General features: G+C 47.3%; 1 protein-coding gene across 2 annotated transcripts in view; it reads right to left on the bottom strand.

Moving 5' to 3' along the window:
* Positions 1-24217, bottom strand: part of BSN (bassoon presynaptic cytomatrix protein) — an 87644-nt gene that overhangs the window by 47583 nt on the left and 15844 nt on the right. For both annotated transcript variants that reach the window (XM_058031698.1, XM_058031699.1), the window contains exon 2: positions 18166-18565. In XM_058031698.1, the coding sequence (XP_057887681.1) occupies positions 18166-18565 (400 nt within the window). The remainder of the gene's footprint in view (positions 1-18165; positions 18566-24217) is intronic.

The raw sequence follows: 24217 nt of genomic DNA, 5'->3' as shown, positions 1-24217 counted from the left end.
CATATACACACACACGTATAAAATTACAGGCATGGTGGGCTAGACTGTGACCCTCTGCAGAAGGTACATAAGGGAGACCAAGATCTATCCCTGTGCACTGTGGTTTCCAAATCATCCAGAAAAACATCAAGAAAAGCACACGTTTCAAAGGGATCTGAAATGATACAGACACAGCTTGAGTCTGTAAGGCTTCTGCAGTTATTCTAACACCACTATTTTAGGAGAGTATGTGAAAATAGCCCATCCCCAGTATTTGTTACCAGGAGATGTGAGGGAGTGCTGGTTATGTGCAGGTTGTTTTGTTCCCTTGTGGTAAGACAATACAGCTCTAAAAGTATCTTGAGTATAGAGTTCAGCCTTTGCAGTGGGCAGAAGCTTTAAAATGAGCACTGTAAGCAGAAAAAAATCGTAATTGAACATCCAAGACATTTTCACGCCAAAATTTAGGATTATAATTAAGAGCAATTCTGTCTTTGCGGAGGGTTGGTTATTTTGGACCATTTGGAGGTCACCCAGGATGTTATCCTACTACAGAAGAATAAAAAAACCAAAATGGAGAGACCATATTTAGATTACCATATTTATGACTTTGGAGATTTGAAATGGAATGGTTCCTCACCAGCTCTACCCATTTAGACCTCACTGCAGCCAAAGCCACTGACCTTGCTAGCTGTACACCCCCATGTCAGAGGAGGCCATTGGGCTCAGGCCCTCTGACCTGCTTTAAACAATCATTTTAGACTGGGAAGAACAGGTCCCAAGTCATCTTGAGTCCAGCATGATCAATCCCACCCAAAGGTGACCATTTTGGACAGGACAGAGAAAAGAAGCTTTGTTCAGCAGAAGATACAACCCACACTCATCCTTTGGCATGAGATGAGATGTACAACAAGCTGAGAAAATAGAAACCAAGTTCATGGGAATTCAGAACAGAAAAGGAATGTGGGTTTTCTCCGAGTTGCCGAAAACCTGTGTATTCAATAATTCTACAAAACTGAAATCCTGAAAAAAAGCCCCTAAATATGTTTGGGAAGAGCATTACAGGGTGCCTCAGGCAGCAGGTCTTCAAATCCAAGAGCCCTGATGGGCCCCTTCCCCAGATGAAGCCACCCTCCAGCAGATGCACCCCAAGGTCACAGCTCCCTCTGCCTTCTGCAGGCACCAGTATGAGTGTAAAAATAACCTCAGCTGGAACTGGGTAACGAAGGTACTGTGCTAATCAGACTAACAGAGAGGCTCAACAGCAGGATCACTGACTGGATGGAGACAGGTTTCATTCATGGCAGCTACTGGCTTATCCTGGAGGAACACTGCAACAGCCTGGCCTCTCCCAAGAGCTGCCAGTGCCCTGCCTGGAGTGTCCTTAAGTGTCTTCAGCTCAGCAGCTCTGCCTGCACATGAAGAATGTTGTCTCACAAAATCAGCAGTCAGCGAAACGTCCCTTCCATCCGTGCCTGCCAGGTCCAGTCCCAAGGAGCTCTCTGGGGGGCACATCTCGTGTTTTACTTGTCACACTGAGCTCAGCCAAAGCCACAGACACACTGCAATTAAACAATATCCTGATCCAAGGGAAGAGGCAGAGCTAGAAGGCAGCCCTTGGCTAGAGAACAGAAGGAACAGCAAGTTGTGGGGAGCTGGGATACTGCTGGGAAAGCAGGAGGTGGGAATGGCTGCAGGAGAGCAGGGAAAGCTCAGCAAATCCTGGAGCAGCTGCTGATGCATGGAAAAAACTAAAGGTACCATGTGAATCAGATTTCCTACACCATCCCAGACTGGAGTGCATGACAAATATATACCTTTATCTGAAGTTTTAGGTTTGTTTTATAGCAAAATTAAATTCTCTCTGGAAGTGTTTGAGGCACAGGTTGGATGGGGCCCTGAGCAATCTTGTCTAGTGGAAGGTGTCCCTGCCCATGGCAGGGGGTTGGAATGAGGTATCTTGAAGGTCCCTTCCAAGCCAAACCATTCCATGATCCTGTGCCATGGAGCTCACGTGTGAAGGGCAGGAAAAACAGCCCTGGTTGTTTGGATCAGTGCACAGCTCACATGCAAATGCAAAGAGGAGCCTGCAAAGCGTCCCGTGGAGGCTGTGATGTGGGGTATCAGCCAGAGTCTGACCTGAGGGGCACAGATAACCACCAGGAGATGGAGTCTCCTGAGGTGCCTTGGGAGGACCACGAGCAGCCCAGGGTGCAGGAGCTGTTGTGTGCCCAGGGCCAGGCTGCATGTCAAGACATCACCACAATTCACGCCTGCATCCAGGTGGAGAGGAGGCGGATGCAAACATGCAGGCAGCGTGGGCTGAAGCTTCCTGGTCCAAATCTAAAGCACAGTTTGAGGAGAATCCAGGGCTCCAGAGAAAATGTGCAATTAGGACTGTTTCAGCACTTAATTGACAGGGGAATTGGTCACAGAGGCACTGAGTCACTTGTCAAAAAGGCCACCTTATGCTCATCTTTATCTTCAAACATCTCAATATAAATAAAATCTAGTCCTTGGCACTCCTGCCCAGAAGGGGAAGCCACCGGAGCCGTCAGTAATCATCCTGCTAATGCTTGCCAGAAAATAATCAACTTGCTCGCTTGCTGGCGAGTGAGAGGAACCAACCCCCAAACTCATCTCCTTCCCTGCAAATAACAGATGGGAAAGTGCGTTTGTCCAGAGAATCGAGCTGCGAAATAAGACAGTGCCATTTCATCCTATGAGTCACTTCTCAAACAGTTTCCTTTCTCTGCTTAGCACTCCCTGAACCAACCCCAGGCTACTTGAGCACATCTCCTGTCTCCAAAGGGTGTCAGGAGGCGCTGACCCCCACGAGGCTCTGCAGTTTCAAAGACAACCTCCAGCACCTGCACCTCGCTGCTTGGTCCATCTTTCCCTGCACCATGCAAGCACGGACACAGGGATGAAGCACACGACCCAAGGAAATAACTGCACGCCCAACAGCTTTGCAACTAACCTCGATCCGCCGTCACGGGCAGGACGGTGCTCCCCGGCAGCATCCCCCATGGCTAGCTCCTCAGGAAGTGAGAGCATCCCCTCCTTCACTGCTTGCCCTCGCTGGCAGAGAGGAGCAGATGGGCAGAGGAAACCTTTCCAGCGCCAGAGCCAGCGCTGCTCCTCTGCTCCCCCCGGAGCGCGGGTCCCCCGCCAAACAAGGCGCTGCCTAGCTAAGCAAACCGGCAGTGCCGCCGCCCCAGGCAAAGGGACAAGTCCTTCCAGTTCATTAGGGAAGGTTTCTTGTGCGATTTGCTGCCTCACTAGCTGCTGTTTAGACAGCCTTTGTTCCTCGTCCGCAGGAGCGCATGAAAGATTTGGACGTCTGTACGTGCTGGGAGGATGGATGCTGCTCCCTGGGCCGGGCAGAGCGCTCAGCCCGGGCTTCACTCTCCCGAGCGAGCTCTGCACGCCGAGGCGCTCTAAGTGCAGCCCCGGGTCCCTCTGGCTCCGTAATGCAGGATTTCCACGGGAGCCCCTCGGCCAAGGAAAGCCTAATGGCTTGCTTTGCCTTTTGCTGCTGCCGCTCCCGTGCCCTGCCGCCAGCCGAAGGACGGACGTCCTGAGTAACAGGAGCCTCCGGTCCTGCTCACTCATTGTCTCCTGCAGAACTAAAATAGCAGCCTGGGAGGGAGCACAGGAGCTCAAAACTTTCCATTCCCTGGTACCTCCTGCCCAAAGAAGAGGAATACATGAGGCCACGGGGCTCCTCGGGGTGTCATGTGCAGCAGCTATGCAATTCACAGCTATAATGCTATAAAGAGCACAGGCTCTCCCAGTAAATAGACTTGGAACAGATCAATTTAAAAGCAGCCCAGTTTCCTATTAGTAATACAGAATAAAATCATCCATTTACTGCATGGCTCACATTTATTCAGCTCTGAGTGGTCCCTGTTGTAGCCTTGCTCATGAGCTTCCAGCTCCTTTGGGAACCCTCCTGGACAGCTACAGCAATGGGAGATAATGGCTGTAGCTCAGGGACTAAACTAAACACTGTAGAATATTTAAAGGTCCTTTCACCCCCAAACTTTGCACTACCTTGGCGGCATCAACATCTGAGTACAGCACAGCAGTGATGAGGGCAGAGAGGAGCGTGATCCTCTGACCCACGTGTCTAGGATGGAAGGTTTTAAACACTAAAAACAATTCTGGTGCTGGCATAAACAGCCCAAAGTGTTTTCAGAGACAGGGTTGCAGACCTGATGTTATGGTCTCACACCTTCTCCAGACTGAAGAAGCCAAGTTAAGTCTAATTTATCCTGAGCTAGTGTGTATTTATGAGTGAAGCCACTGGAATGAAGAACTTGTGTGAATGAACACATCATAGTGGATCAGTGTATCAAAGCAGAGTGTATCTTCTGCCTTTCTTTTTTTCATGTTGTTGTTATTCTGGATTAAATATGTAACAAATGCTCTTGCAGAATTTAGGGCCTGAAGATAGACAAGCCACTGCACAATCTTTTTACATACCTAAACAGACTTAATTGCTCAATTATTCCAGATAAACACGATAAGTTGCCTGTCATGAATAATTTATAATCCAGCTAGCCACACAATCTGTGAAACACAAATCTATGGCTGCAGCAAAAGAAATGCAAGCAGATGCCATGATCCCAAGACACCCTTCTGAGTGCTAAATGCTGGTCAAAGGAGCAATAGGCTGCCCAGGGCAGGTTTGATCTTCCACAAAACCCTCTGGGCAGGCCAGACATTCACTGGGTTATTGTTGCTGAGAGGATGCAATTATTAACAAATGGAACAGAGACAACAAAGTATGGGTGTGCACCTTGGAGGAGACAGGCACAGCACATCCCCCTCCTGTTCATGGTCTGCACACGGCTGGGTGTCCCATACAGCCCTTCCTGGGTTGTACTGGTTTCCCAGGAACTGCATCAGATGATGGGGATGAGCTGCAGAGCTGCAGTGAGGCACGGCAGGATGCAGTGCTGCAGGATGGAGGCCCACAAGGGACAACACTCAGGGTGCCAGGGAAGAGATAAGGGAAGGAGCACTGCCAGGGGGAGGAAAGGTCCCATCCAGCCAGAACTTACCATGCTTGGATAGAAGAGTCCTGAGAAGGCTCCCTGGAGGGAGTCCAAAGGAGGGTTAATCCTAAACCCATGACAAAGCCACCCCAGGCAGCTCCTTCCCAGGGCAGAGGGGCAGGCAGCAGCTCCTGGCCCCAGTGACCCCAGACAAATGCAAGGGGCTTTCCCACGGGCTCAGGGCCCTACCACAAACCTTGAGCCTCTTTATGACTCTCTGAGAAGCAGAGGAGAGGCACTGGGTAGATTTCCACCAGCTTGGACACCCCTTCCCAGACACAGCTTGTCCAGTCACTAGCGACCTAATTGAAATAAATTAGAACAGGTTTTTTGTGTTGGAACTCCTATCCCTGTTCAAATATACCTGGACATCTAAATACACCTGGCATAATGACATAAGTCATTATCTACTAAATAAAATTTACACGAGAATCTGCAAACAATCAGTTTGCATAGATACCTGTAAATCCACATCACTTTTAATTGGGGTTCTATAGCTATTATTATTATTATTATTATTTTTATAGCTATTATTTAGCCTTGAAGAAGGGGCTACTTCACTGACAGCAAGTCTACAAGAGCAATCACCCTGTCATCAAAAAAATAAAAGCTAGTTGCAAAGCAATATTAAAATTGGTCATTCAAATCATGATTTGATGAGAGTTGGAGTTGTTCAGCCTAGAAAGAGAAGACTCTAGGGGCCTCTAGAGCCCCTTCTAGTACCTGAAGAGGCTACAAGAGAGCCAGAGAGGGACCTTTTACAAGGACATAAAAACAGGGAACAGCTTCACACTGACAAGAGGGCAGGAATGGAGAGGATATTGGGAAGAAATTAATTACTGTGAGGGTGCTGAGGCACTGAAACAGGATGACTGGGAAAGCTGTGAACCTCCCATCCCTGGACATGTTCAAAGCCAAGGTGGATGGAGCTTGGAATTGCCTGTTTTAGTGGAAGGTATCCCTGCCCACAGCAGGAACTGGAATGAGATGAGCTTTAGGGTCCCTTCCAACCCAAACCATTCTGGGATTCTAGTCTATGATGTTTTGCTTGCTGAGCTGAAGTCAGCATTGTCATGGAGATCTAAACCATTACACTAGAAAGGTGAATAAACTCTTAATGAAAAAGAATCCTGCTACTTGAAAGATTGTCTTTTCTGTCACAACCCAAGCCAAAATTTGAAGTGACCCCATTCAGGAGCTTTCTACAGCCTTCCTGAATGGGGGCCCACAGGATTACCATAGAGTAACCTGCTTAGGACACCTCAGCACAACTGAAAACCCTGGGCAAGCTTACAACAAAAGCCAGTTTAGTTCAGCTCAAATAAAGGGTCAAGTACTCAACTGCAAGACTACAAACTGCTACAAAAGAGAAAAGCACTACAATAGAAATCACTCAGGTAAAATACCAAAAATACTGCAGAAGCAAATGCTCTTCTAGGGCTTCTTAGCTTTCCTTTGAAAGACCTCCAGCAAGCAGCACACAGGCAGTGCCAGCTGCAGTGCTCCATGTCCACCCAGACAGCGAGAAAACTAGAGGAGCAAACTGCACAGTTCAAGCTGATTTCACCCTGCTTTAATTTGCCCCAATGCCAATCAGAAACCCTTCTGAAGAGAAACACTAAAACTTCTTGTCATGCCCTGACTGTAAAGCCAGGTGTAATCACCACAGGACTGACTCTGATGACCCACAGGGCTCATTTTTTGCCGGTGAGACAGCAGCAGTGACCACAGCTCTCCTCATTTTGGGGGTTCAGCTGGAGAGATCTTGCCTCTGATGTTCAAGCATCATGCATCAAAACACCCAGCTGAACAGTGGGAGCCAGGCTGACTGCAAGCAATCAGCCCCAACCTGCCTCAAACCGGGCAGAGCAGGCACGGATTGGCCAGCAAGCGGCAAGCAGCAGGATCCACGCACCAGGAGGGAAAAACATTTGATATCCAAATAAACACCACCTTCCCAATAGCTTTTATCTGCCCACAGCCTTGTCTGTTGGTGTGGGCTGACTCCTGGCACACTGCAGAGAGAGAAAAGGAGGAGCAGGTCTGAAGCACGGGGTGCAGCAGGCGTTGGGATGCGGCACAGCGCGCGGTCCATGGGGATGCTGCTCTGGTGCACAGTGACCCGCTCCCAAAGGGTGAGGGCCCTGCCATGCCAAGATCTTTGCTTCCCAGCAGGATGCAGGCTGGATGGCACTGGGCAAGTGCCTGCAGCTGGAAGACACGGGAAAAGGAATTGGATGGAGAAGAAGGGTGACTTGGGGTAAGAGCTTGAGCTGGCCAAAATCATTAGGAAGGGCACGGAAGCTTGCAGTTTTTACTGTAAGAGTGACATTGCCCAATTTTGGCTCTTGGTTGGAGATTCCTCAGTGCAGAAGAGCTCTTCAGAGTTCTCCACATGACATGTCATTCAAAACCATCAGATCATGAGACTTTTTTGGGCAGAACTGCAAAAACCTTACATCCAGGATCTGCATAAAGCATTATTATTCCAACATCTCCCCCTGGTTTCAAAAGGGACTTAGCACCTGGAATTAGTTATATTTCAGAAGTTGGATTTTTTTTTTCTTCCTAATTCAATAAAGCAGTAACAATTGTCTGCTGAGAGCAAGTAATGGGATCCCAGAAGCAGCTCAAAGACAGATGGCAGCAGCAGCATGCCTGTTTGGGGATAGTTCTCAAAGCACTCTCCAATTTGAAAGCCACAATCATATCAGCTGGAAAATTAATATGGCAGGTCACAACATAAGGTAGAGTGTGTAAAAATAAATTTCAGGGCATTAGCTGGCCTGGCCCAGCACCTTCATAGTGACTTGGTACTCCCAAGAAGAATCAGGATTCATGTCCCAATCTGCCAAAGGTCCCTTGAGCAGGTTGCTGAGGAGAAGATGACAGCACCATGCATGGAGTACAAGGGCTCACTTTAACTGGGCTTCACCTTTTGGGATGGATCCCAGAACTGTTGGTCTTGCACTAACATACTGTGCTCCATCAAATACTGAGAGTATTTGCTTTTCTCAAAGCTTGAAAGGTTTTGCAATACATAGAGCATGTGGGCAAAACAGAGGCAGGTGAACCCAAGGACAGGCCTCTCCTACAGTAAGCATGCTCCTTATTTCAGAGGAATCCAGAAATACAGGTAATTCAACTCTTTCTCAGGTCCCCAGACTAATTTTAACACAGACCACTAGTTTTTAGCCAAACCTCTCCACTAGACCTGGTATTTTATCTAGTGGGCATCATACTGAAAATAGAGGTTCTCAGGGGGAAAGGGCAGCAAGCAGTGCCTTCCAGGAGATCAGAACAGTCTTGTGGGGAGGAAGGGCAACATGGTATGCCTGAGAGAACAGGAAGGTCTGAACAGAACCAGTGAGCAGCTCAGAGCCATGACAAAGCTGTTTTTGGAGGAACCTCATATTCAAAGAGTCACAGGGACACGCCCTTTACAGCTTCTAGGGTATTCTGCAATTAGAGGGGAAAAAACCCCAAAACTAAAACCTCAAGGAGAGCTCCCACTCCTAGGTCCAGGCCCAGCAGTGCCCACTCCATCCCACCCAGCTGGGTGCAGCACCACACGTGCAGCCCTGTGTGTTTGCGTCCTTAGCAGGTTTTTAACGGGGAACGCTTGCTGATCCTGCGATTCCTGCAGAGCTGAGCTACGAGCAGTGACAAGCTCGTTTGCTCTTTGGGGACAGGGCTTCAAATAGCTGCTGGCTTGTGGCAATTAAAAGGGGCAGAGCGCTGCCTGCGACTCCGGCAGCCGCGCTGTGACTGATGCGAGCGCCGGCTGGAGCGCTCTGATAAGGACTTGGATGATTCAGAATAATCTGGGCTTTGCTGAACAGATGAGCCCGAGTGTTTGTGCTTCTGCTTCCGTCTAATGGGAATACTGGGCTGTGCTCATTGGAAAGGGGAGAGGTGGCTGGAGGTAGGAGGGCACCAGAATTTCCTCTCTGTAGGACTGGTGGGCACATCTCTCCTGCCTGCTGCTCAGGTCTCTTGCTTTCATTCTTGGAGGTCTCCAACTTGAGGATCTGGCCAGTTTGCCCCCTCAGCTTGGACATAGCAAGGGGGTGGCAAAGGAGCTGAGGAGGGAACAAAAAGTCAATGTAAAAACTTCTCATCCTGAAGGCTTTTTGCAATGCTGCTGCACAAACAGCTGGGCTCGATTAAGATACAGGAGATGGGCATCAAAGTGGGCAGGGCAGGGAGCAAGAGAGAAAGGGGAGGGACACACTTGTTGTTCTTCAGTCTTCAAAAACAACTTCTAGCTGGTGTAGTGCTGCGTTACATACATGCCTTAACTCCTGACAAACCTTTAATCTCACCAGCCTGCTGCATAGTCTACTCCCATTCCATTAAGATCACATTTTGCTCCCTGGATTTCCAGAGCCATTCTAACAATTTGGCTTTGATTTACTCAAAGCAGAAAGCCATGCCACCGGCACAGTCTATTTACAACATAAACTGACTCCAGAATGGAAATATCCCCCCTTCGGCTGTCCTTGATCAAAAGGTTTGTAGCTGAGATAAAACACCATTTAAATCAGAGTTAAAACAGTCAGTTTTCACAGTCTGTCAGCACCATACCCCTCAGATCTGGGCTGTCCAGCAGCACAGCTGCATACCATATATCTGAAAAAAGCTGGGTATGGCAGGAGGGTGAGGTCTGGGAGCAAGGCTTGAATTAAGATGGTGAGAAATACCTCTGCAGGCATAACTGCTGTTCCACAAACACCTCACTGCATACACAGGACTGCTTTCAGAAATCTCTGAGGCTTTTCAGCCCCCCACACTATGTAAATCCCTTTTTAGCATCTAAATGTGACCATGGCCAAGAGACAGGGCCAGAAAGAAGCAAGGTGGATCATTGTGGTGGGAGCCCACACAGCTCTAAAAATAGCACTGGTGATCAGCTAAATTCAGGTTACAAGAGACACTGACAAGATGCCACCACCTCTGTCTTTAAGGACCAGACACCTTGTATGTCACCATAATTCAAGGTGGGAAGAGCCATGTCACAACATCTCCTGCGCTGGGGTTGTCCCACCTTGCTGCACCAAAGATGCAGACCTGGGACAGCGCCGTAGGGGTGGGTGCAGAGTGGGTGCTAAAGCGCCTGACACCCTCCATTACAACCACCCTGCTCTCTGCAGCTTGTAGAAGGCCCGTAAATAGGAATGAATTCAGCTAGGATTAACTCAATCCCCATCAAAGCACTGAAAGCTCTTGAAGTTTCCTCCTAAGCGCTCCCCGAGGCAGCGCAGCGTTCCGGCAGCAAACACACAGCACAGAGCGGGGCGCACAGCGAGGGCTGGGCTGCACAGACAGCCCTGCGCAGCTCCGGCTCTGGGGCTGCGGCGTGTGCGCCAGAGGAGCTGAGCGGCTCCAGCACTGAGAGAATTCACACACTCGACCCGCAGGAAAACCTGGAGCAGCACCCGTGTGAGCAAAATATCCCCATCCACCACCACGGGCTGTAAGGGATCCTACCCCTCTGCCCGGGGATGTTCAGGGGCAGGGAGGGAAAGCAAGCAGGGGCCACAGCAAAGCTCTCAGAGACACGGAGCCGCTGACTCGGTACCCTGCTCCACGACGGAAAGCTTGACAGCCGCTTCCAGTCCTCAGCTGGCTTTTCTTTTTAATGATGAAGTGATCTGGGAGTTGGAAGCCAGAGGAAAACCATGTCTCATCCAAGCAAACAGCTTGTTGTAACTTAATGTACCGAGGGAAGGCGGGCGCGGGGCTCAGCCCGTGCGGCTCGCTGGGCTCGGCATTTACAAAGCGAGAGGAAAGGAGGCCACTTCCCATCCCTCGGGAGGGCTCCTCTTCTCTTGCAGTTGTTTTAATTACCCCTCTGCACCGCAGCATCGCTGCAGCCCGCGGGAAGCCAGGCTCTCCCGTGCCCTCCGAACACTTTCACATGTCACCGCAGCCCCTGCTGGGTCCCCACGGCTCAGCCGAACCTGCCGTGAGCAGAGGGGACCCACCCTGAGCAGCACCAGCCCCCTCAGCCACCAGCAAGCCTTTAGCAGAGATCTTCTTTGACATTTTTTGCCAGCGAATTTTGCATTATTTGAATCATCCACGCAGAGCGCAGCAAAAGGCGGCACATCGGGAGAAACAGCCAGAATTACTCATGAGCTTTTTCTTTTCACGGGCTCTAACTTGAATTGTGATCTGTCAAAGAGATGAGTCGCTCGTCATTGTGGATGGCTGGGAGAAGCTCCTGCACGGGCTGCAGCAGGGGCCAAAAGGCAAATAAGCCATTTCTAAACAGAAAGGCTCAGCAAGAGCAAGTGTGCTACTCTCCAGCTCCATTTGAGTTCCTTCATTCACTGTTAATCACCCCATTAAAAAAATTAAAGTCCACCAAGGGATAACAGACACATCCTTCACTGCAACGCTGCAGATACAGGATGGAACACCTGGTGTAGGGATAAAGGGATTAAGAGGTGAAGGACAACAGTGAGGAAGGGCTAAAACGTGGCAAATATGCATACACATACAGCCTGTTAGTTCAGGGTGATAAATCCCATGTTCCTATCAATATTTTCTCACCATAAAAAAATCACAGAATATTCTGTGCAGCCACAAAGAGCAGAGTTTTAGTGCCCAGGTCACAGGGTTCTCTTGAGGAGAGCTGTAGGGCAGAAAGCACTGGTCCCACCTGCCCATGGGGCAGATGCTGACCTCAGACACTGGGATGGAGCAGCCCTGTGGCAGCAGACGAGGCCAAGCATCCCTGCCCAGGCAGCTGCAGCCCAAATTGCTGTATCCTCAGGAGAAGGTAGCAGGCATGCCAAGCCCCAGCTCCTGCAAACAGCATCACCCACTGTCCATGCAGGTCACTGCTGGCTGAAGCTCTGCTAAAAACAAAGAAAAAACTGGAATAAACACACATCTCACTCCTATTGCACAGCAGGATCCAATGGAAAATTTCTCCCAGATCTGCAACGTAATGCCAACGACAGATTTATTTTTACAGCTATATGGTGAAGGAGGATGATCTCAAAAGACAAATCATTCTAAAATGGGCAACTTGACTCAGCAACACAGAGGTCTGGCTGAAAATAGGGTACAACCTACCATGTACACACACAGAAAGCTGTCTAACACCACAGCAGAACAAAAACACGGCTTGCCCAAGGGCGTCCAGGGGTTTGATCTGATCACAGGAGGAAAAAAACACATCTCTGAACTTGCTGACAGGTGAACACAAGGAAAGACAACTGCTGAGAGAGCCAGCTCCATCTCCCCACAGACACCACAAGCATGACACCAGTGTGAAATGTCCCAAGGGATGCTAGACCAGAGAAACATTTATTTTTCAGACTCAACACCTATTCTTTAAAATGAGAGGGAACTATAACCTCTAAACAGAGCCTTGTGTTCATCCACGAGCACAATAATACAGGTGCAGGACATGCAGGAGATGCAGGACCACACATGTGCCAGTGGCTGAGGTTGGAGGTGCTTCATGGCCAGGAAAACAAACACTTGTTGAGGTCTCAAGAGCAGGAGAAAACTTTGTTGGCTTTGCCTTGTTCAGCTAGAGAAGAGACTGTGTAAATGCAATATCACTGTCACAGCTTATCCCCTGCCATCCCTCCCATTGCAAGGAGCTACATCCACCTTGGAGCTGATGCACCCAGAGGAAACTTAGAAATTTAGGAAATGTCATGCCAGCATGGCCTCATGGCTTCTCAATAAAGATCCAAAGAGGTGAAGAACACTTTGGTTGCTTGAAAAGGCAGGGAGAAACAAGGGAGATCAAATTTCTCACAATACTCATGTTGAATTATCTATCACAAAGTAGATCCCTGTTTTCATCCAGTCCTTCAGTGCTCAGCCCTGGGTGAAAGCACTGATGCCAACAGGGATTCTACCCACACCTGCACAGCATCAGAGACCTGTGAATGTTTGGATGTTGAATGAATGACAGGCAGGAGTGGAGATGGATGAGAGGAAGAGATGGGAATTCACTGCCATTAATAACAAACATTGGTTTAATGTAGAACCCCATGCCTGCTAAGCACAGCCCTTGCCTTGCAGGGGTTCTGAACCAGTGGTCACTAGTCAAGCCAAAGTCTCCTGCAGGGTAAATAAGTTAGATTGGGCTCCTAACTCACAAATATGCTGGGTCTTACTGAAAATTGGACCAACATGGTGCAATGTGCACAACTGGGACAATGGACCAAATGAGAAATGGGGTCCTTTGAAAGCAGTGTAAGAAGAGCTTCCCAATTTCAATATTTGAGGTTTTTTCAGTCATTTGCTAAATGACTGAGGTGATGCTGTGGGCAGGCACCACTCTTGACAGTACAGCCAGGTTGGAAAAGGCTCTGGACCACAGACATTCCTCCAGTGCCAACAAGCCCCACTCCTCCCACCAAAGATGCTCTGCATTGTGTCAGAGCATCCTTCAGCATCCAGAAGCCTTCAGCTTCCCACAACTTTTTTCCACTTTACCCAAATTTTCTTATACTACTGAGCAGAAAACCATCTGCTGTGAGGTTATGACAGGATAAACACAGCCCTACACAATGCTCACATTATTTCAGTCACATCTCCTCAGCTGATGGTCTGTTTCCCATTAAGATAATTTAAACATTTACTTAAAAACTTTAAATTATTTTTGTGGCTACCTCCTCATGCTACAGATAACTCAAGAGGTGCTGAGAATTTTCTTCTCCTGTCAAACAACCTTGACCACTGTTGGGAAACCAACCAGCAAGTTTTTAATTCTCCTTAAGACTTTTTACATTTTGCTTGCTGAAGGTCCGTGACCAAAGGTTTGTGATGAGCTTACATGGCACAGAGCATTCAGGGAACAGATTTGCTCTCAAAAATTTTAAATATTTCATAATTCATTATATTCATAGAAAAAAATACAAAGAACCTCTTCAATCTCCCTAAGTGGAGCTAAAAACATGGGGCAGAACTGAAGTTTAACAATTATAAGTCATAAATACAGGCACAAATACAGCAAATAAAATCAAAACAGCTCAGGGACAAAAGCAGGGCCTTCTAAAAGAAAGTAATTTGGTAAAGAACACACATGTATAAACATGTTCCTTTTATTCAGGGAGGTGCATCTGAATATTTATGAAACTGCCTCTAATAAACACTACTTCAAATTGAAAAAGGCACAATAGAAATGTAAGGCAGACAAGAAAGGTTTCCTGTAATCCCAGGTGGTTCCAAGCAGACCTATTAGGCAGCCAGGCATTTTGAGTTTCATTTCAGCTCTAACTAAAGCACATGTTTTAATGCTGTGCTGCTGCTCTTGATTAAAATCAAACTCAAGTTCGTGTTTTTGGTTTAGCGTTTAGGATGGTGAGAAAACAAATTAAAAGAAACCCAACAAATTTTAAGAGAAGACTGAAGAAGAAATTAATTTATCAAATTAGCAATGTGCAGCAGCACTTCAAAACCCCAGAGAAGCAGAAAGGATGCCTGCAGGTTACTCCTTATGATACCAAACAGAGCAAATCCAATCAGATGAACATGCTGCTGGATCAGTCAGGCAAAAGCCACAGGAGCGGCAGAACAAAGTGAGAGATGGATAAAAAGAGGATTTTCTAAACCTATTGTACTGGTTTGAAACTGAGCTATTCCCCCTGGAGCAGATAACAGCATCACTGGTATGGTCCTGCAGAACAAGCTGTCCAAAAACACCCTCAGAGACAACACAGAGAAAAAGTAGAAAAAAAGTTTTAATGAGAAATTAAAAATCATACTAGAATGCGAAAGCTGCAATGTTGCACTTAAAATAACACATCTCCATTCAAAAACCTATTTTCTGCACAGGACTGGAAACAAACTGCTAGGTTTTAGCACGTTATTTTAAAACTTGTTGTCCTTAATGGTGCCACCATTGCTCCCTGCTTGATAATTCCCTTTCCTTGCTTAAAATAACTGTCTATGGCAAGAGCACTGACCTTCAGGAGTAAGTGAATGAACAAGGAAAGCAGCTCACCAGCACACGACCAAATTGAAAACGATGACAGCAGCTATTTCGGGGTGCAGGATGAGCAGAGGGAACAATATCATTATCTACATGTAAAATATGAGTGACACCAGCAGCAGACAGGAACTTCTGTTTGCCCAGTCTTGTGAAACAAGAACGAGCTGCTGCTCAAAGGAATAAACAGACAGGGAAATAAAAACCCAAAAAGAGATTTTGTTTTTCTCAGCAAGTGATCAACTCAAGATGCCACAGGAGCTGATTGCTTCGTCAGCACAGAAATTCATGACTTGCTTTTAAGATAAAATGACCATCAAGCCAAACAAAAAGGAATAAAATAACACCTAAAGAAAAATAGTATTTCAAAGGAATTATGTGCTTCTGAGGAGAAGGTATTACCAAAGTACAAAGTGAAGGTGGTGCAGTCAACCCTCCTCTGAAAAATCTGCTCTTGGAGTTGAAAGTGGCAAGATAGGGCTTGATGGATTACAGCTCACACACTCAGTCTATTCTTTTCTTTATATTACAAAAAGCTATTTTACACTATGGATATATATACAAGTAAAAGACTAATGAAAACAAAGTGTTTATACAAGATTTATATTTATATACAACTCTCAAAACAGTTTGAGAGATCATTATGCCAGACCAGCCCTGTGGCTCCCACCTCACCATGCCAGTGGTTTCTGGCATTTCCACAGATTGCACAGGAGAGGATGTACCAAGCAAAACACAACTTTGGTTTTCTTGGGTTTGATTTTCTTAGAAAATGTGGTATTTTTGATGATTTAATCCTGCTAGAGAGCCTTGAAAGCAGAAAGAAGTCACAAATTCATATCTACTGCAGCACAAAGTGGCAGTAGCAACTATACACATGAAAGTACATTCGTAAGGAAATGCAAATAGAGAACACAACACCTCATGAGCAATGCTGTGCAGCCACCCTGCAGCACGTGCTGGGTTGGAGGAATCAGACTGTGTGGATGTTTTCCCTGTGAGGGGAGGCAGTGGAGCAGCTGGGCCCAGCATGTTGACCCTTGGAAGGCTCCAGGACCCAATGGGTACAGCCTTGAGATCCCTTCCCTGCTTTGAGCAGAGGTTGGAACAGGAAACCTGCAGAGATCCTTCCCAACCCACCAAGATAGAGAGTGCCCTTCCAGCTGCCTCCACTACCCCCCAGGAACAGCACCAGGATGCTTCAGGCACCTCTCTGTGTGACTCTGGAATAGCAGCACAAGGAATGATGTTGAGGAAAATGAGTCACACTTCCAACCAGGCAGCAACCACTGCTGCTCCCCCGGCCAGCCCATCACACAGGCTGCTAACATGAGCTGCAAACACTTCTCTTGGACAACTGTTTTCATCCCCCAGCTCCCACAACGACCTACTTACAAGTCATAAGGTTGCTTGCTGCTGAAATGCATATTAAACTCAGGACAGACCAAAAAAACAACCTCTTTTTCCATTTCAGGTCCAATTCTTTTTTGATTTGATGTTTAAAAATGCTCTGCAATCAAACACATTTCTGAGGGCACAGAGACCTAGAGATGCCAAGAGCAAAATGGCCTAGAGCAGTTAAGAAAAGTCTCTGTGCACAGACATATTTTAATATTGGTATCTGCAAGAGAGACTCAGGGTAGAGTCCACTGTGGGTAAAGCAGAAGAGAAAAGACCAGAAACTGAGAAACTATTGCATTTTTATTTTCTTGTTTCCTTTTTAACTGATACTGTTCAGAGTAACTGGACAACTTTCAAGGCAATGCTTGGACACCAAATTAATGATTGGCAAATCTAATTAAAGATGAAACTTATAAGCAAAACAGAAAAGTAGCCCATGGCATTTCTTTGCAGGACTCTGAATTTCCACCTCAGGGCTCTTTATTAAGATCTGAGACCTTATTTGGATCTTTGCAGAAGTAAATACCTGTGAAGTAATATCAGGAACCAGCTAATTATGCATCATTATAGCAGGGGCATCTCCTTCATGGGGCAAGACTATTTACAAGGGCATGTAGTGACAGGACAGGGGGGAACGGGTTCAAATTCAAAGACAGTATGTTAGACTACATAAAAGGAAAAAATTCTTTACTATCAGTGTAGTGGGGCATTGGAAAAGGTTGCCCAGGGAAGCTGTGAATGTCACATCCCTGGAAGTGTTCAATGCCAGGCTGGATGGAGCTTGAAACAACCTGGTCTGGTGGAAGGTATTCCTGCTCATGGGAGGAGGCTGGAACTACATGATCTTCAACAACCCTTCCAACCCAAACCATTCCATGACTCTATGATATCTTCCATCAGGATAAAGGACTGGAAGGCAGGAGTTCCTCAAACAAGGATGTTTAGACACTGCTGTGTCTAGCATCAGGAGCAAGCATTGCATGCTTACCACAAAACGGCTACTGGCAGTAAATCCTGGGTATCCAGGGGGCTTCAGTGCCTAAATCCTGTCTTATCAAGCACTAGAGTGGTACAGTTGCTTTTCAAAGTGCAGCTTTAAGTTTCTGTTTTAAGATCAGAAACCCCTGCGGCTTGGCTCTTAAAGCTGAAAAAACCATCCAGTCACTTCCCACCCTGCGTGGAGATCTGCGACCTGAAGATTGGCACAGGGAGCGCCTCACCTCAGGCAGCCCCAGCGCCACCTCCGGCACCGCTGCCGGGTCCGCCCCCAGCCGCAGAGCGTCCGTGTCTCACATCCCACGGAGGGAGCGCTCCTCCCCCGGCCCTGCCGCGTGTCGTGCACGACTCCTGGCGCTGCCCTCCCTGCGCCCAGCGTGACGGGACTGGAGCCCACCAGAACCTGCTGGGAGTCAGGGCTGACACACTGAGACATCCTCGCCTCAGCCTGGAGTGCAGCCCCCTGCTCCCCTCCTGGCTGTACAGGCCTTTGACTCAATTTTGACAATGGAGAATTCAGCCAGTTGGGGCGTCTCAACAGAGAGTGAGCCCTGCTAATCTACCAACCCCCTTCAACTAATTTATCTGCCCCGTTTCATCAAAGCTCACATTATCACAATTATTCCCTTATTACCAGCAGAACCCTTGCTCCTGGTCAATGCTTTGCAGCTGCCAAAAGCAAAGGTGCAACTTCTGTGCTTGGAGAAAGCAAGAACCCACCCGAAGCAGCCAGGAAGCTGCGTGAGGAAGAGGAGGCATTACCTGGGTGAGGTGCGGGTTGGGGTTGAAGCCACACTGGTTGCAGACCTTGCTGTGACACTGAGTGCAGGCATTGAAGTTAGGCTGCCCGGGGGAGGAGGTGAGCTCTGTGGTCTTGCAGATGGGGCAGAGGGTGCTGCTGGGGAGGGGGGCGATCTGCGGGACGGAGTAGGGCGAGGTGGGCGTGCTGCCCCGCTCCGGTGACACCGAGGGAGACCTGCCCGAGCCCTGGCTCCTGGCGTCCACCTGCAGCGTCCTCCGCGGCCCCTCCGCCGCCGCCGCGGGCTGGCCCCGGCCGCGCATCTCCCGCGGGCTCTGGGAGCTGCCGGCAGCCTGTGCGAGCGAGGGCGATGCTGACCGCGGGCCCCCGGCCTGCTCCAGCTGCTCCGGTCTCCTCAGCGAGCTGAAACACCACCAAAACACACACAGTAAGCCCAGGTTTCAAACATTTGTATGCCAGTTAATGTAGAAAACTGCTACAACACCCTCTCCCCCTCAAAATCCCAGCTCAGCCAAGAAGGAACAGCAGAACCCCACTGCAAACCATGAAATTGCTCAGATCAGCAGAAGGATACATGTTACCTTACGAAACGAGGCGCGATTTCAGCTTTCTCTTACATAACCCAGCGGCAAAGATGCAATTGAATTACTCGGTGTATTCCGAGTTGAACTTTAGTCAGAAAGTTGCACATAAAAACGTGCGTGAGAGGTTTGAGAAGCTCAGCCTCCTGCCAGCCAGGGCTCCCAGCACTTCTCCAGCACAAACCCACTGCAGGAGGCAGCCGTGACTCTGCTCCGCAGCCTGCAGGGACAGGCCAACACGCACTAAACCGGCTTCTCACAGCCACACTCACAAGTGGCTCTGAAACCAGAGCCCATTTATTAAAGGAAAACCCCTCCAAAAGCCTAATGGAGGCAGGAGAACTACTTGTACTTCCTCACCTGTCAGGCAAAACCAAGCAAGTCACAGGTGAAAGCAGCTAAGGGCTTGTTTCCCAGAGGCCACGGCAGTGGGAAATCAAGAGAGAGCACATTGGCTCCCCTGCAGTAATCAGCACTGAAGGGGCAGACACAGACAACAGGGTTTTGTGGGCTGGCTGCCCCCAGCTGAACCCTCTTTGGGTGATGTGAGTTTTGGCTGGGCAAAAAACGCCAGCTGGGATGACTCTGGTCCCCAGGACAGGGGGATGAAACCTCGCTGTGAAACCAGAGCTACGTACAAGGAGCAGCCCTGAGGCTGGCACTGCACCCACTGCTGGTTCTGCAGCAGTCCCACAGCCTGTGTAGGATGCTCAGCACCCCACAGTGCTGAGGGGTGCTCCTGAACATCCCAAGGAGCTCTGGAGCAGCTCCAGGTGCAAGAGCTTCGAGCTGTTGTGCTGCAGTGCACAGCATGACAGCCTGCACACCCTCCTGCCATGTGGTTTCAGGGCAGGCACCCTGTAATGTGCTGCTGATGCATCACAAGTGCATGAGAATGAATCCATGATGGAAGATATTTATCTAATTATCAAATAATTTGGTTCCATGTGCTTATCAGTAATGCCCACAAATATTTCTCAAAAAAGCAGAAGCCCTAATGCCCTCACTACCTGTGATCTACAGCTGTTTAAGGAAAAGTATTACTCAGAACCTCAAATTTAATACATTGTTGATTTACCCAAGCAGGGTCTGACCTTATAAAGGTTTAAAAAGGGAACTTAAATGCATAAAACTAATGAAATTCAAAGTGCATGTTGCCACAGTAATAGGAAGTTCGATGAAAATAAATAGTAAAATAGCACTTTGGGAATACTTTCTGTCTGCAGGTTGAAACCCACTTCTCTGGAGAAAGAATCACAATAATAATAAAGCAAAGCACTAAGGGAGAGAGAGATCTGTTCTAGACTGAAGAGAAAATTGCTCCTGGCCCTACAGTAGCACCTGCCATGAATGTTGTTGGCATGTGCTGCTCCTCCATTGTTAGTTCTGACACCCTTCAGTTCAGATTTGGGGTTTGACTCCTGATGCCAAGGGCTGCAGAGCCACTGCCTCATAAACACATAAAACCATGTGTAGCTGGTGGGGATTGGAGAGCTCAGCCCCAGACACCAGAAGGAAGGACTGTCAGAAAGCAAAATGCACCTTCTCACTTAAATTTAATATTTCTGTAAAACCCTCAGCATTTATGTATTAGACACACCCTATCCTAATGGTGTATTAAACAACTCTGAAATAACATTATACGGTCAAATTAATAATTGTTGTTTGGAACAGCAGAATGGTTTTCTGCCCAGAGAAGCTGTGGCTGCCCCATCCCTCGAAGTGTTCAAGGCCAGCTTGGATGAGGCTTGGAGCAACCTGGGATAGTGGAACGTGTATCCAGGGGGTGGAATGAGATGGTCTGTAAGCTCCCTCCCATCCCAAACCATTCTGTCATTCTATTCCACTGCAAATTTTTCAAAATTCAGGCGTTTTCCCCATTTGATATGAAAAATACTTGCAACCAGTAAGAATTCTGACTCCATCAGGGAGCTGTCAGATAACACACAGACAAGTTCAGATTTCCTACCCAAAACAGTGTGGCTCTCTTGGAAATGGAAAAGCCCATGAGGAACAACACAGCAGGTGCTGTTATTCTGCCCTGAGCCTCCCTGCTGGCACATGAGACAGAAGAGGGTGGTTGGTGCTCCCTGTCTGGCAGGTCAGTGCTGCTCCAGAGATGCTTTCCCAGACTGGGCTCCAGCTCCCTCCCAGCTCCCTGCACCTTCTCAAGTGCTAAGTAATGCTGGGCACCACCTCCATCCCATTCCCAGCAGCAGCTTCACTCCATGCACTTCTACCAACACTGCATTTATTTATTTTATAATTATCCAGGATGCCTCAACCCCCCTGTGACACAGGCTGCGCTGTCTCTCACTTGCACCAGTTGAACATACCCGTGAAATTTTAAGACCAGAAGAAATCATCTGGTCTGTCAAATACAGTAACTCAATCCAGGAGAGATGCCTCAGGAAAGAACATGAGAATAGTCATATGGAATCAAACACAGGCCCACGCTCACTGCATCTTCTGCAAGGATGATCCAGTATTTGTATGATTTGTACCCATCTATGAAACCTTTTTTTTTTTCCTGTTACAAAAGCCCAAACTGCAGCTCAGCCCTATATTGGTTTTTTTTACAGGCTTTATCACTGATAGTTAACTAGCACTGGGCTGATAACCAGTCCCAAAGAATTCCTCCCAATTCCACTAGAGTATCTATAAAGAATTAAACTGGAATGCCTTAATTAGGCAGGATTTCCTCTGTTTGATGGGGGACGTATTGATTTTGCACTGCCCTAATTGCTGAATTAGAAATATTGGGTGATATGGAGTCCAAACTCAGCTGCACTCTCTGTTACCAATGGAGTAATAATTTTGTACTACTAAAGAATATCAAGTGTTTGACTGAGTGTATTAACAATTATACTGTTAAAGTTTCATTTATTATGTCCTATGAATGCTTTTTATCACAAGAAGGGCAGGCAGGCAGCTCTACTCACCTGCCCACAGTCACTGGGAGGGTGGGCAGGCACTGTTTCCTTCCTTTTTTTATTGTTTTTAAATTGAAAAATTGTGTCTTTCTTATTTCTTTCTAAAACTCCCTCCATTTTCCAGCACAAAGCTAAGTAACAGAAATTAACTCTCAGCTCCATGAAAGAGAGGTGGTAGAGCTGCAAGGCTGCTGCCACAGAGCCCAGAGCCAAAAATCAACCTGAGACATTAATCCATATCCAGCTCTGCCTCTCCATCAGATACTTCTGATTAAAAGGCCCAGAAATTCCCCAGTTCCACTCAGGAACAGACATGGATATGAAACCAGCCTTTCTATTTAGGGCTGACACAACTCCCTGGGAGGAGATGGATAAGTACTGAGGGGGAAGAGCTGCCCAGAATGATCAGAAGCATGAACAGCACAAGGAAAACCAAGGGTCAAAGGCATTCACCACAAAATCAAGCTCAGCAGTGTGAGATGTCACAAGAACCTCAGATTTTTTATGCCTCATTTTTTCCCTAATGTAAAAATAACATTTTTGCATTAAAATTGCAAAAATTGGGAAAGCTTTAAAAACAAAGTCCTACTTACAGCCAAAACAAATGTTAGACTGCTTGCTGGTTAATATTTAATTTCAGAAAAACATGATTTGTCCTAAACCAGACTTTTGATGCCACAGCAGCACCAGGGAAAAGATGTCAGCAGCATCAGTGGAGATAAAAGCAATGCAATGACATAGCACTGGTTTACAATCCTCTGCCAGCAAATTGGTACAGCTTTCTTATTTGGGAATTCCCAGGTAAAGTCAGGGTCTGTAGGAGGGAATTGCTCTAATTTAACTCAAGTAGGTTCATCAGTGCCACTAAATTTTACAGGCAAGACCCAGGCTTGGAGCCAGCCAGCATTCCAAGAGATGTCAACAGGCCCTTTGTCACCAGAGGTGCTAACTTGGGAGCAATAACCATCACAAGGTAAATGCCAACACTGTTAATGTCTCTGCTATAAAATCAAGCAATAACAATATTACACAAAATCTACATGCACAGCTGGTAAATGAAATCTTGTTGACTTGTGTGGGAAAGTTCAAGAGACAGCATTGGTTTTCTACTGATTTATTGCTTTTTGCCTAATTTCACATCCCTGCCTTGAGCACCCTGGCCACATCCACCTGCTCAGCTGCCACAAAACTCTGGCAGTGATTGCATCCACAGGAGCTTGGCATTTGTGGTCTGAGTGAATCCTTCAGGAGCTGCAGCCCTTCTGTGCAACTGAGGAACACGGATTGCATCCCTTCCTCTGCCTGGTGCTAAGGGAAAAGGGTCCTTGCTTGCTGGGCAACTCATCTAATTACTGCATTGTACTAGATAAACACCATGAAAATAAGTGGCAGTGTCATCATTATTTTACAAATTGCATGCCCTGCTCAGGCTTTTCAAACAGGAGCTGAGTTTGTCCATAGAAGGGAGCTTCCAGCTTCAAAAATCAGCAAAATGAGGACAAGCAAGTCTTTTCTGACGGTAGAAAAAAAAAAAAGAGGGAAAACTGGGTAGAAAAAGAGGGAAAATGATTGTTTATCTGCAGTAAAACCAAGGGGATGAGCAGCAAACAACTCAAGATAAAGCATGAAGAGGGACACGTGAAGAGGCTCACACCCAAAAGAGGGAGGCTGGGCTGACCAACAAGAATTAGAGCTGCTGCTGCTCAGCTACGAGCAGAGATTTGACCTAGTTGGTTTGACTGAAACCTGATGTGAACATCCACATGACTGATTTTAAGAATCACTGAGTATAGCCTATTTAGGAAAAAAAAAACAGGTAGCTAAACAAGCTGGCAGTTTTACTCTAGGTCAAAATGGCACTGGGTTTGACTTGGAAAGACATAATTCTGAATGGTTATGGGTTGGCAAAGGAACAGCACAGGATAATAGCAAATGTTAGCTGGTATACACTGCCTGTCAGCAAGTCTGACTAGAAAATAGGACAACCCTTTTAATAAATAAACAGAAAAAGGAGTGTCTGATGTGGAGGGCCTTTGGTTTCAGCTCTGTGCACTGAAAATCTCACACTAGCAATGCTCAGATATACCCCAAGCTTGGGTGTTCTATTGGGGGCAGCTTGTAGCTCTAAAAAGTCCTACATCCAACACAGGGAATCCTGTATCAGGCTCTGCTTTGACAAAGAAAAAGCCCCCAGCAGTTACAGAATTGAACACCTGATTAAACTCAAGTACCCCTAAATTAATTACACTGATGTCCACGCAGAAAGAGAATCACTCTGGAAATGGATGGTTTAAAAACAGCGAATGCCACACAGCTGAAATCAAACTACAAAATACGAAATGGTGACTAGAAACTGTCAGGGAGTATTTTATTAGATGGCAACACAAGCACTCTTGTGAAAGGCCACAGTGTTTAATGACTTGCTTTTGTGAGCAGTGGAAAAACCCTGTTCTCCTGCAGCTTTGTGCTCCAGGGTTGCCTTATCCCCGTCAAATAAGATGCAGCTCCTGTCAGGCATTTTCCTGGTGACTGAGGCTTCC

Source organism: Melospiza georgiana, chromosome 11, assembly GCF_028018845.1.
Source record: "Melospiza georgiana isolate bMelGeo1 chromosome 11, bMelGeo1.pri, whole genome shotgun sequence".
In the NCBI taxonomy this organism is placed as follows: domain Eukaryota; kingdom Metazoa; phylum Chordata; class Aves; order Passeriformes; family Passerellidae; genus Melospiza; species Melospiza georgiana.
The sequence above is the reverse complement of the archived record's forward strand: the minus strand, read 5'-3'. Positions and strand labels throughout refer to the sequence as shown.